Source organism: Impatiens glandulifera, chromosome 1 (genome assembly GCF_907164915.1).
Source record: "Impatiens glandulifera chromosome 1, dImpGla2.1, whole genome shotgun sequence".
NCBI classification, from domain to species: Eukaryota; Viridiplantae; Streptophyta; class Magnoliopsida; order Ericales; family Balsaminaceae; genus Impatiens; species Impatiens glandulifera.
This window is the reverse complement of record NC_061862.1, coordinates 114656623-114670036: the sequence shown is the minus strand read 5'-3', so window position 1 is coordinate 114670036 and position 13414 is coordinate 114656623. Positions and strand designations below refer to the sequence as shown.

Genomic DNA, 13414 nt, shown 5'->3' with positions numbered 1-13414 from the left:
CGCAGACACATAAAATGCCATGAAAATAATATGTTTTACATTTCAAGGTCTTCCAGGTCAGGTAGAGGAAAACGAAGGATTGCAGCGATTCCAGTCAATTGTGCAAGTTCTGTTAAATGCAACATGTTAAATTGTAAAAAAAAAGGTCAATTGTGTTTCTGAACTAGTCTTAAACAATATACAAAGTGACAACATTAACCAATCTATCAGTCAAAGAGCTCCCTGTCTCTAGAACAATCTATAAAAAATGATCATTTTAAACAAATGACCATTTTATCCTTGGTATCAGTTGTAAACAATACAAGGGGCAAAAAAGTGGCAAACAAGTTTTATAATAGTAGATTTCAAAAGAAAAATATACTCACGTTCTCCTGAAACGTGCATGGACGAGAAAACAAGAGCAGAACCTCCAGAACCTTTCACAGAGTTAACCAAGTTCACATACTTTTTCCTCGTAGCTACGTCCACATTCCTGAGAAGCAAATTGCAAATTAAAATGCTTAACCAAAGAGAATTACAAATCAGCCCACAAGATTCATTTCCCTCCCCTATGATAATTCTGGAGAACCAGTGGAGAAAAAAAACTTAATCCTTTCATTCTTTTACACCATTTCCCATCATTTGCCATCATTCAATCATTGTTTATGTAGATTTTCGTTTAGACTTTCATGAAATGAAGAGATGATAAATTGGGCTGTTTGTTGATCATGATTTGAAATCTAATTTTGTTATGTTTACCAAAAATCACAATAATCTGATCATGATTGAGAAAAGATCTCTATATCAAATTAAACAAAAAATTACATTATATTAGGATCATGAACATGAAAATAATTTGTATACCAATTGATGTAATAAAAATTACATGACAATGATAAAAAGGAAATAATTTGATCATGATCCAAAAAATATATTACCAAAAAATAGAAAAACACATTCAGTTTCAACTTTGTTGATTTTTCCATGAGACAGTGACTGTGAAAGAGATTGTAACAAAATACTAGTTTCTAAAATTATTCAATACTAACTTGAAGAGCTCATCGGTGATGAGAAGTGTTTGGATGGCCATTCTTTCATGAGCAACCTCAACATGTTTGGGTCCATAGCATGTACGCGTAGAATCCTGAGAAAAAGCATTAGTCAGCTGAAATGTCGGAGCTTATTTGAAAGCTATCATATTTTGATTAATACTTCCATAGTTTTCCATCTGAATGAAAAGTTTCAATCAATTATTCACTAGTAGCCGAAATTTCCCTCAACATATTAAATGCAGACAGTGTCATTTACTTGCATCTAAATTTTATCAGAGACATGGATTTATGCTCCAATCCCAATTCCCAAAAGCAAGGAGAAAAATGAAAGAAATAGAAATGGAAGAGAAGTCACTAAGGGATAAATCTCACATTTGCAAGCATATTGAAAAATTCCTTCAGAGCTCGGACCTGTATCCAAAACGAGAATTAAGTAACGGAAATTCTCAGTACAATAACTACAGCTCGTATTGAAGCAGAATTTCCAGAAAACATATTAATAAGCTTATTAGTGAAGTAGAATTTATCCAAAGATAATATTGGTTGAATCACCATCCAAGTTAGATTTTGCAAATTTATTATAAAAAACAGTCATATTTGAAAACAGTTTTAGCTTCTAGATCTAAATCTGGATCCAGATGAGAAACTGCCAATAAGTAAGTTTATGAATTCATCTCTAACTAAGTTATGTTTGTAAAGGTGATCACATCTGGATCTATATCAAGATATGTTTTTGTTTTTTTATAGAAGTGCAGTTGGATTTTAAGCTGCACCACAGGATGGATTTTAATTTGAAGAAATTTGGGTTGAATGAGATCACAGATGAATTTTCATTGTACCGAACGACTCAATATAATCAATGTGTACTAACCTCTTGAGCTGCTTTTGTATCTTTTATGATACTCATGACATTTGGTGCATCCAGAACTTCTCTCAAACTATGCCTGCATATTTAATGCTTGAATGAATCCATATAATTAATAGTTTAACAATGCAAAAAACAAAAACCCTACTCTTGAACATGGATGAAAGGAATATATTGAGTATTTTGAGTGTAGTGTGGGATAAATCAAGCAATAAAAATAATGGTATTCCTGTGTAAACAAACTTCAAAAGGACCTAAGAGAAAAGGATAACTATAAGAGACCACTAAATGAAGAAATGAAATGTGAATTTAATTGTCAATTTGCAGCCAAAGATCCTGAGGTTGTGCAGTCATAACTTCTGAATACGAGAAAGAAATCATACTTGTATCCTGAGGTTGTGTGTACTAGAATTATTCGAGATTTATTCTCAATTATGGGCCTCAGCTGTTTCCTTTCAGCTTCAAGTAATAGGTGTCGATGAAATTGATCCTGAACCAAAAAGTAATAAAAGATTTAGTGCCAGTGCAACAAGAAATTTATCGCCATTATTTCAGTCAAAGTTAAGTTGCCAAACGTTTTTATATTGAATCCATATACAAAACATAAATAAAAAGTGATTCCAAATGGGGCCTCATTTTGATAATATTGCCAAGAGATTACCATAGAACGTAAAATATAAAAAGATAATTCACACCTTTGTGAAGCCTGGACTGGCTATTACAGCACACCGAACGACTTTGAAATCAATATGTCTCACAAATGCCTAAATGATATTAGCACATTAGCTACTCGTGAAACTCGGCTAATGACAACAACATATTACAAAATTTTGAAGGAAAAAGCCAGAAGATAACAAAACTAGGATTGGTTTTACCTGCAACACGTTGTCAAAGAACTTATTCAAAGCCTGTTAAAAATAAGTAACATAGTGATTAGAAGTTAAGCAATAAAATTCCCAAGTTTACAACTCACTCACTGAGTGATTCATACAGTTCAGATTTCAAATATCGTGAGAGATCCATACTTTATCATAACCAGCAACAGAAGGCCCGTGTTTGCGAGGTATTGAAGTTTCTATTCGAGCACGAGTTGTTGTAACGCTGTTGAAGAATTAAAAGTACAATGTAAAAAAAATGAATTAAATTATATGTTAAAACCAACTCATAATGGTAATCAAGACAATTATTACCTCTTCCCAACAAGCAAAAACAATGCAAGTCCTTCTTGCATCAAAACCACTGCGAGATCAGCACTTGCAGCTGGGTCTGAAATAAGAGGCAGAAATCATACTAACTTAATTTTAGTATACCTTTCCATTTTGTTAAATGTTTCATGAAAGACTCTGTTACAACTCCCAAAATGCCAAACCAGAAGCAGATATGGGGAGGTATAGCTAGTACAAAACTAGCTTCTAATATATTAAATAGGAATTTGGTTACTCATCAACATAATGTATGACAAATTATAAAATATGGAGTTTGAAACTGTATAATTCAAAACAACATACCAGTGGCTTGATGAAGTACATCTCGTGCTAGGGAATCCCAAAGATCCTGCAATATGACACATAAATCATTCATCATTCCCATTCAATTCAAGTTCAGTGTTAGAAAATAAATGTTAGAATAACTCAAAATGCAAAAAAAAAAAAATCATAATACGTTATAATGTCTCCAACATAATTATATTGATATATTTAAATAACTTAAAACATAAAGATAGAAGTAACTCCTGCCTTTTTAAGAACAAATGGCCGTTGCAACTCAACCTCTAGTGTGTGAAATGCACCTATCTGAAATGAATGTAAAACGAACATATTATTATATAGAAGATTTATAATACAGTCAATCTCGATAGATAGAACTGAAGAGAGTACCTTCACGTGCTCATTCTCTAATATATTCTTTCCACGGAGACGCAAAACAGAGCCTTCTTTGTCATAATCAACAGACTAAACAGATCGAAAGTTACAAATTATGGAGAGCATAATAACTCTAATTGTAAAGAGATAATCATGATTTCCTAATAAATACACAATCCTTTATCCATTAGCCGATTATAGTAGGACAAATCCAGTATCTTTCACAGCTTACACACAAATAAGATACCGAATAATAGTACATCATATTATAACTTCTTAAGCTCTTGGGATGTCTCATAAGATTAGACATGATTCAGAATGTTTAGCCACTATTGTGCAAAACTCTATGTAAAGACCAAATAAATCACAAGTCTAGACAAACACAAAGATCAGACTGTTCTCTAGATTTGCCTTCCTAAAGAGCTTCTCATCCAAAGGTATGCGTCACTCAATATGAAATGAAAAGTCTAACACTATTGTTTTTACCCAACTGATATAGGGTAGCACTTCCCAACATGGACATTGGACGGTATGGGAAGTAGGTCAAGAGATTGAGAATGAGAATTTTTATGAAACTGGTCATAAGGTGACCACAAAGTAAAAGCTCCAAAAAAAGAGTAAACTTAGAAGACCTATTTTTGCAATGTTATGATATTTGTTAGTTGTTTCACCATAATATTTGTCCTATAGTGTGAAAGGTGAAGAAGGCTTTTTAAAATAATATATAATAAATGTCTATGGATTTTGATTTGTCTTTAGAAGTAACAACATAATATCAATGTATTTGGCATGACTGGGTACACCCATTGGATTTCTGGCTCATTAGGGATGTGGACAAAGAGTGAAATTGATATCTGGACAGCTATTGGGACGAATGTCCTACTCTACTTTGGGACATCCTCTACCAAATTGTTCCTCTAAGTAAAAGTTTAAACATACTAACTAAATTGATAAGATTGTTCTTCAATTTAGACATGCAACTATTGGGGTTCCAATGCATTAATGTGAAGTATTTCTTTAACATGTATTTTTGTGAAACTAACTTTTTTATAAACATGCATTATTGTGAAACAATCAGTGTTCTAAATGGCGGTCGAGGCGGCCGCCTAGGCGGCGCCTAGGCGGTAGGCGGTCCAACACCGCTCCGCCTATACATGAGGCGGTCAGATTATTTAATTATTTATTATTTTTAATTAATTAATTACCAAGATTAATATATGTATATATATATTTAATAAAAAAACTCTTTATCACCCGTTATTTATTTAAATTTTGAAATGACTCTTTACATTCCAATTCATTTATCTTCTTCTTTTCTTTTTGTTATCTCATTCACCTCACCTCCTTGATCATCTACATCTTCTTAGATCATCTAATCATTTATCTCTTCTCCAGCTCGTCTACATTCTTATTTTTGTTAAATGTTACTATATTAGAGAATATTAATTTGACTTTTTAGTAAAATGATAATTATAGAACATCTTTATTATATTTATATTCAACCGCCTAGGCACCGCTTAGGCACCGCCTAGGCACCCGAGGCAGTAGGCAGTCACTTACCGCTCCGCCACCGCCTACCGCCGTTTAGAACACTGGAAACAATTAAATGGCTTAGAACTCTCTCACCTCAACTTTTATTTCCAACTTCAGCTTTACTCTCTCTGAGTCTCTTCCTCCAGATGCAACTTCTCTTTGAATTTTCCTATAATAATATGCATAATTACATTAATAGAAAGTTACTCATAAAGCATCAAACACATATTATGATAAAAAGAAGTCCAATTTCGTGATTGAACTGAAGAAGACAAAACTTGAATCAATTAATGAGATGGATATGCAATTGATGAGATATTGCAAAGAATAACACAAAACCCTCAGATCCGCATATTTAGACGCTAACTGCAATCAATGGGTGGTAATGCTTTTCTTTTAAGAACCTAAAGATTTTGAATAAAACCTATTTGAAAACTTGATGTTTGTCATAATAGCACAATCTCATTGGAAAATCATCAAAGTAATAATTGAAAATGATTCTTTTTCGTTTGGTACAAGACTTTTATTTTATCATTATTCAGATTATTTTTTGGGACATGCTTTTTTCTTCAATTGGTGTCGAGTTTATTTTTGCTGATCATGATCAAATTAATTTTAGATCATTTTGATTTTGACAAACATAAGAGATATAGATTTTTCTGGATCATAAACAACAAGAAAAATGTCTACACCAAAACAACCCATAGTTATGAAACAGAATTATTCACCTTAGATAATCTTCCTACACGTTAAAACTTTCGTTGTTTATGCACAAAGACAAAAGCCATGTACAATTGGACCATAGTAAGCTATGATTTCTACTTACTGTCAAAATGAATAATGAACCAAGTTCATATATGTAGATACCTCGCATTCATCTGAAAAGTGTCCTAAGACATAAGATAACTCTAATGTGAAATCTAATGATGAGTACAGGAGTTCATTTCAATTCTTTCCTCCAGAAGCTATGGAAGAGAACAAATAGTCCAAAGGTCACATGATCTGATTGCTAAGGTAAATATGTAGAGAACAAAAAGAATCAGACAAATGTTCCTCTCACAACACAGTAGCGTACCAAACCGATAATTTAGGGAATTCTAAAGTACGGGAAGAGAAGGACCAAAGGTGAGAAGTAGAGACAAGAAGGAGATGAGAAGTCTGCCATGTAGGAAGTGATTCAAAACTCATCAATGTTTGTGGTTAAGAACTTCACTATTTTATGAAATAAGAAAATTACAACAACCTCAAATGTCTAAGTTCCCCAAGCTAGTTACATAAGCTAGTTTCTCTTCTGTCTATTATTTTCATAGAGATGAAGATATTTTTTTCCATTATCTCAACAGAATGACCCCAACTTCAATCAAGGTGCCTTCATTGGGAGTCGAAATTGAGACCTCAACACATTGACATAAACAATTTTTTCTGTCAAAATTCTATGGCACATGCAATTGCCTCTTGTCATCACTATTTTCTAGCAGATTAACTAAAATCACTTCGCGATTTCTTATAAATTTCTGAATTTCTGGCTTATAAGAGTTCGAATCGAAACATAAAGAAAGCATATTTTGTTGTCTTTACATAATCTATATAAATCACCTATAGAGATTTTTTTGTGAACACATAAATACCTAAAAGTATGAGCAGTCACGGTGTCTCCCTGAGCTATTAGATTATAAGCAAGCCACAAATCATCGGCTTCTTCCGGAACCATCTGAATGAAACCCACAACACGTTCAATTAATACGGAGATAGAAAGAAAGAAAGAAGAGAACTTTATTGATTTCTCTTAATGTACCTTGACGCTGCCTGGGCCGTTAGGGTCTATTCGCCTCTGAAAGATCTTCATCGTTGAATAATGGTTGAAAGAAGTATGGAAAACCTAAATTTGTCGCCGCTACGAAGATGACGAATACGCTTTCCTTGCCTGCTTATCTATATTATGAACAGACTGAAGCAGAGAAGTTGAATGATCAAACTTTCCGGAGATGCTTGTTAGGCACACCGCCCTTATTTCTCCTCCTAATCACGGCCGGAATTGGAAGTCTCTTTCTTCTTCTTTTTTCAATGAATATTCTATAATAAAAAACAAAAGTTTATAATGAAAATATTTAAGGTCAAATTTATTTGGTGTGTATATTTGTATATAAACATCATAATCCTAATCCTAATTTTAATATATATAATATATTTTATTTAAATAACTTTTATTTAAATAACTGCTAAATAATATTATTAAAATATTTAAATTTAATTAAAGTAATGATAGGGGGAGCGAAAGTTTTACAACGAATGTGTAGACAAAGTGATGTGGAAGGGTGATTAGGTATGATGACTAAGCATAATTTCAATTGTTTATTTATCACTTATATTCATTAATAATTTCTCTTTCCTCTCTTTGTTAATAATTTATTTTAAATATTAATAGGGACAATAATAAATTAAATAAAAAATAACAAAATATATATTATATTTGATAAATATATACAAGAGAATAAAAAATTAAATATAAACAATTTAATTTTTTTAAATTAATTATTTTTCCATTCTCTCTTTAATTTTCATTTTTATATTTTCATATTTTTATAAAATGTATTATAAATTAATTCAATCATTTAATTCAAAATGTTATATATTATCTCCTTCTATATTATCGTGTTTTTTTTATTTATATTAAATATTAATAATTGATTGTTAGAGTTATATTTATTTTAAATATTAATATGTATGATTTGAGTTATGACAAATTCTTATTTTCACTATTTTAACTCAATTTAAAAATAAATAAAATAAATAAATTATTAACGTAAATATATATATATATATATAAAAGAATTTCAAACGTTTATTTATATCGGTCTTATTCATTAATAATTTCTTTCTCTTCTCTTTATTAATAATTTTTTTTATCTCTCTTCTCTTTATTAATAATTTATTTTTTTATCTCTTCAATCTTCATTAATAATTTAGGAAAAAAGTTCATTTAGACGTATGTACTTGTATAACTAGCTCATTTAAACGTATGTACTAATAAAAGATCATTTAAACATATGTACTATCAAAAATTGGTTCATTTAGCCTCTTTTAGTAACCATGGTTAACTTTTATTTTTAAATTTATATATTTATTAATTAAATATTAATATATTTTTTCTCTCCTACTTTTTCATTAATTAAATCAGATAATTTATTTTTTATTTTTTTAAATTTTAATATTAATTTCGCTTTTATATGTAATCTTCCTTTTTATATTAGTTTTTATTTCTCATATTTCTTAAATTCTTATTTTTTTAAAAAATTTAACAACTTATTTATTAATTAAAGCAGGTAATTTATTTTATTTATTATTTTATTATTAATTTCTTTTATATGTCATCTTTCTTTTTTTTATTAGTTTTTATTTCTCATATTTCTTAAATTCTTATTTTTTTTAAAAAATTAAAAACTTATTTATGAATTTTATGTTTTACTGTAATATTTAATTTAGTATAAACAAAATAAAATTAATAATTTTTTATTTAATTTTTATTCACGACTTATAATAGTAAGGTGCATTGTTTTGTCTAATATTTGATTATTACTCTTTTGGTGTTTGATGAATGAGTTTTTATTATTATTCAATTTTTAATTTTTAATTAATTTATTTTTGTGTGGAAGAATTTTTATTGTTGAAAAGATTTTAATTGTTATATTCAATCATCAATCATTGAGACCAAATAATTTTAAAATAATTAATAATAAATGTGAATATAAGAAAAAAATATAAAAAAGAAGAAAAAATATAAAGTTAAAATAATTAATGATGAATGCTCATATAAATTAAATAAAATTAAAATAATCAATAATAAATACTCATATAAAAATAATAAAAAATTATAAAAAATATAAAATATAGAGGGTTTATTTATTAGTAATAAATGAAAATGAATGAGAGAGAAAATATATTAATATTTAATTATTAAATATATAAATTAAAAATAAAAATTAATCATGGTTTACTAAAAGAGGCTAAATGAGCCAATTTTTGATAGTACGTACGTTTAGATTTAGATGAGTTTTTATTAGTACATACGTCTAAGTGAGCTAGTTGTACAAGTACATACGTCTAAGTGAGCTTTTTTCCAATAATTTATTTATATTAGTAATTTGTAAATGTATGTTTATATATTTTATTATTTAACTTATTTATTTAAAAACAAAGTAAAATAATAATAGGAACAATAATAAATTAAATAAATAAATAACAAAATATATATTTTCAAATATATATTATATTTGATAAATATATATTTAAGAGAATAATAAAATAAATATGAAAATTCTTAATTTTTTTAATTAATTATTTGCGTTAATAATTTATTATCTCTGTTAATATTTAAAATAAATTATTAATAAAGATTAAATAGATAAAAATAAATTATTAATAAAGAAAAGAAAGAAAAATTATTAATGAAGTGAGATAAATAAACATTTAAAACTATGATTAGTCATCATCTAGCCTAATCATCATTCCACATCACTTCCACGGTAAAATGATTAATATTTATTATGTATTTTATTTTATTATAATGCTTATGTATTTTATTGTGATGTAATCTATTTTATTTCATGTTTCGTTTATGTATTTTATTTTATTTTAATTTATAATAGTTATTTAAATTATTTGATTTATTGTATTTAATTTGAACTATATATATTATATTTATAGAGAGGGTAAGTTAATTAATGGGTTAATTAATATAAGAAATGATTAGGTGAGGGAATTTGGTGCTTGGCATAATCTTATTAGCTGAAAAAATCAAATAATTTCTCTCTTTTCTCTCTTTCCTTTCACTTTTATATTTTCCAATCAATGAAGATGATGACAAGTCATTCTTTCACCAAATTCCCTCTCTCTATCACTCATCAATTAATATTGTAGAGGGAAGGTGGGTAATTTGGGAATGAGAATGAAAATGTGGGTAGTTTGGGAAAATTTGTTTGAAATGTGGGTAGGACAGGAAAGAGATCCACATTTACAGTAAAACTTTCGCTACCCTATCATTACTCTTTTAATTATTATTATTACTTGATTTGATTAAATATTTATTTAATAATTATTTTATATAAAATATTAAAAAAATATAATTTTATTAAAAATTAAACAAATTAAATCATTGTTTAAAATATTTATACAAAATTATGATAGAATTTAAAAAATAAAAAGTGAGGAGATATTTTCGGGAAATTTGATCAAATAACCTCAAAGATGAGGTTATTTGATCTGATGGTAATTTATTAATTTTATTGCGCTCGTGGTAATTTTATTTTTTTTGGACGATTTTGTCCTTGTCGCGAAACGCTAAGTGACTTAGCGTTTCGCTAAGTGGATTAGGTTTAGTATAAATACTCTAATTTTTCATTTCTTTCATTTTCTTTCTCTCTCTTCTTTTGTTCTCTCTTTCACGGCGGCGACAGCGGCGACGGCGGCAACAGCGGCGACGAAGGCGACGGTGCTTATGCAGATACAGATTTGATTCATATTCAAACCTGGGTATTTAGGCGACGGTGCTTCTTTTCTTCATTTTTTCAAACCCTAACTTTAAACCTATTGTTATATAAAATAACATGTTCTTATTTGGTTCATATTGGTTTATATTTGGTATTTGATTCATATTGGTTCATATTTGTGGTTCATATTAGTTCATATACGTCGATGATAATATTTGCAGATAATCTCGGATCATATGAGTTCCGTTTCAGGGAAGTTTCTCCAAGAACTTACCGTTTCGCTAAGTGCTTACCGTTTCGCTAAGTGCTTGCCGTTTCGCTAAGTGCTTATCGTTTCGCTAAGTGCTTACCGTTTCGCTAAGTGCTTACCGTTTCGCTAAGGACTTTTCGTTTGGTGAATTGTGATACACTATTTGATATTCAATTATGTTAAAACTACATACATAAACATGAGTTGTCTTAGCTCAGTTGGTAGAGTGCGTTTCTTTTAAGTATGTGGTCGTGGGTTCGATTCCCACAGACGTTGTTTTTATGTTTTTTTTTTTTTTACTTTTGCATAAATCAAATTCTCATTTGTAGAGAAATGGTTATGTTTATCCAAGGACTTATCGTTTCTCTAAGTGCTCAGCATTTCGCTAAGGTGAGACTGAGCTCAGGATTCCTAAAGGCTCCAGTTAAAGCCATAAACCCTTTGATGGTTGCAAAAGCCTCAGGTGGAAAGTTTACATGTTATGTATCATGTATGTATGTAATGTAAGAAAATAAGAATAGAATTGAAATTTGTTTGTTTGATTGATTGTAGTTTCGAGAGGAATTGGAAAGATCTGAACGTGATTGGGTTTGGGTTGATCGGATGGTTAGCACCTTCCAGTATTCCGGCGATCAACGACAACAGTTTGACCGGACTCTTCTTTTCCAGCATTGGGACTGAGCTTGCTCACTTCCCAACTGGCCCTGCTCTCACTTGGCACATGAGATTGTTCTTGGCATTGACTTTTGGACAAATTGGATTCAAGAGTAGGACCGAAGATTACTTCAATAAAATAAATTAATTCTAATTAAGAAAATAATAATATGTAAAAAGTGAACTACTTTCTTTGGATATTTGTTAATGAATGTTTAATTTGCTTTTGTTTCATTTCTTTCAATACTATTTCATTTATGCAAAAGTAAAAAAAACAAACATAAAAACACCGTCTGTGGGAATCGAACCCACGACCACATACTTAAAAGAAACACACTCTACCAACTGAGCTAAGACAACTCATGTTTATGTATGTAGTTTTAACATAATTGAATATCAAATAGTGTATCACAATTCACCAAACGAAAAGTCCTTAGCGAAACGGTAAGCACTTAGCGAAACGATAAGCACTTAGCGAAACGGTAAGCACTTAGCGAAACGGCAAGCACTTAGCGAAACGGCAAGCACTTAGCGAAACGGTAAGTTCTTGGAGAAACTTCCCTGAAACGGAACCCATATAATCCGAGATTATCTGCAAATATTATCATCGACGTATATGAACCAATATGAACCACAAATATGAACCAATATGAATCAAATACAAAATATAAACCAATATGAACCAAATAAGTACATGTTATTTTATATAACAATAGGTTTAAGGTTAGGGTTTGAAAAAATGAAGAAAAGAAGCATCGTCGCCTAAACACCGCACCGTCGCCTAAATACCCAGGTTTGAATATGAATCAAATCTGTATCTGCATAAGCACCGTCGCCTTCGTCGCCGCCGTCGCCGTGAAAGAGAGAACAAAAGAAGAGAGAGAAAGAAAATGAAAGAAATGAAAAATTAGAGTATTTATACTAAACCTAATCCACTTAGCGAAACGCTAAGTCACTTAGCGTTTCGCGACAAGGGCAAAATCGTCCAAAAAAAACAAAATCACCACGAGCGCAATAAAATTAATAAATTACTCTAAGATCAAATAACCTCATCTTTGAGGTTATTTGATCAAATTCCCCGATATTTTCTCACCCAATCAAATTATATCACATCACCCATTGTAATTATATTTGTATATATTATATATATACAAATTAAAACTAATAATCATATTAAAATATTTTATTGTTTAAAAATAAAATCATTCACTTAAAATAATAAATATATATTTGATACATAATACTATTTATATATTTTATATATGTACAAGCTGTGAGGATTATAAGTTATATGGAGGTATTATAATGTATAAATTATATATTTTTGGTTATAAATATAAAAGATTTATAACTTATATATATTATAATTTTGTGTTAAGTTGGTGGTATAAGAAAAAGTAATAAAAAGAATAAAAAACTATTTTATCTTTATATTTATATAAATTATTTTAATTATTATTTTAATATTAATTTTATTTTAATTTTGAGTCATGATGAAACTTTAGATCAGGAATTAGGTTTATGGTGTGAATCATTATTTTTAGAATATATGAGAATATATAATTGTGATAATATCATTATTATATTAAAATAATATATTTGTAAGATATTATTATAATATAATAAATTGTGATAATATTAATATTATATTATATTATTAGTTTTCTTATAAATTCAATCTAATGTCTATATAATAGATATAATTTATATAATTCTAATTAGGGTTTGTGCAA

General features: G+C 29.0%; 2 protein-coding genes across 2 annotated transcripts; one reads left to right on the top strand and one right to left on the bottom strand.

Moving 5' to 3' along the window:
* On the bottom strand, positions 1–7353 carry LOC124923059 (protein PELOTA 1). Its single transcript, XM_047463546.1, has 16 exons — positions 7087–7353; positions 6920–7002; positions 5385–5460; positions 3774–3848; positions 3633–3689; positions 3405–3450; positions 3087–3162; positions 2922–2997; positions 2772–2804; positions 2592–2660; positions 2280–2386; positions 1903–1975; positions 1404–1442; positions 1029–1123; positions 366–472; positions 1–109 (listed from the first exon to the last, which is right to left on the bottom strand). The coding sequence occupies exons 1-16, from the start codon at positions 7135–7137 to the stop codon at positions 36–38; spliced, it is 1137 nt and encodes a 378-aa protein (XP_047319502.1). The 5' UTR covers positions 7138–7353; the 3' UTR covers positions 1–35.
* Positions 7354–11360: 4007 nt separating this feature from the next.
* LOC124940899 (photosystem I subunit O-like) lies at positions 11361–11829 on the top strand. The gene is made up of 2 exons (XM_047481320.1): positions 11361–11497; positions 11580–11829. Exons 1-2 carry the CDS (start codon positions 11361–11363, stop codon positions 11827–11829), a joined length of 387 nt encoding a protein of 128 aa, XP_047337276.1.
* The last annotated feature ends 1585 nt before the right edge of the window (positions 11830–13414 follow it).

Coding starts and splice junctions, on each gene's coding strand:
- LOC124923059 (XM_047463546.1), bottom strand. CDS start 7,137: ATGAAGATCTTTCAGAGGCGAATAGACCCTAACGGCCCAGGCAGCGTC. Junction 3,163..3,404: donor TGTACTTCATCAAGCCACTG/GTATGTTGTTTT, acceptor CTCTTATTTCAG/ACCCAGCTGCAAGTGCTGAT. Junction 2,805..2,921: donor CTGTTGCTGGTTATGATAAA/GTATGGATCTCT, acceptor TATTTTTAACAG/GCTTTGAATAAGTTCTTTGA.
- LOC124940899 (XM_047481320.1), top strand. CDS start 11,361: ATGGTTATGTTTATCCAAGGACTTATCGTTTCTCTAAGTGCTCAGCAT. Junction 11,498..11,579: donor GCAAAAGCCTCAGGTGGAAA/GTTTACATGTTA, acceptor GATTGATTGTAG/TTTCGAGAGGAATTGGAAAG.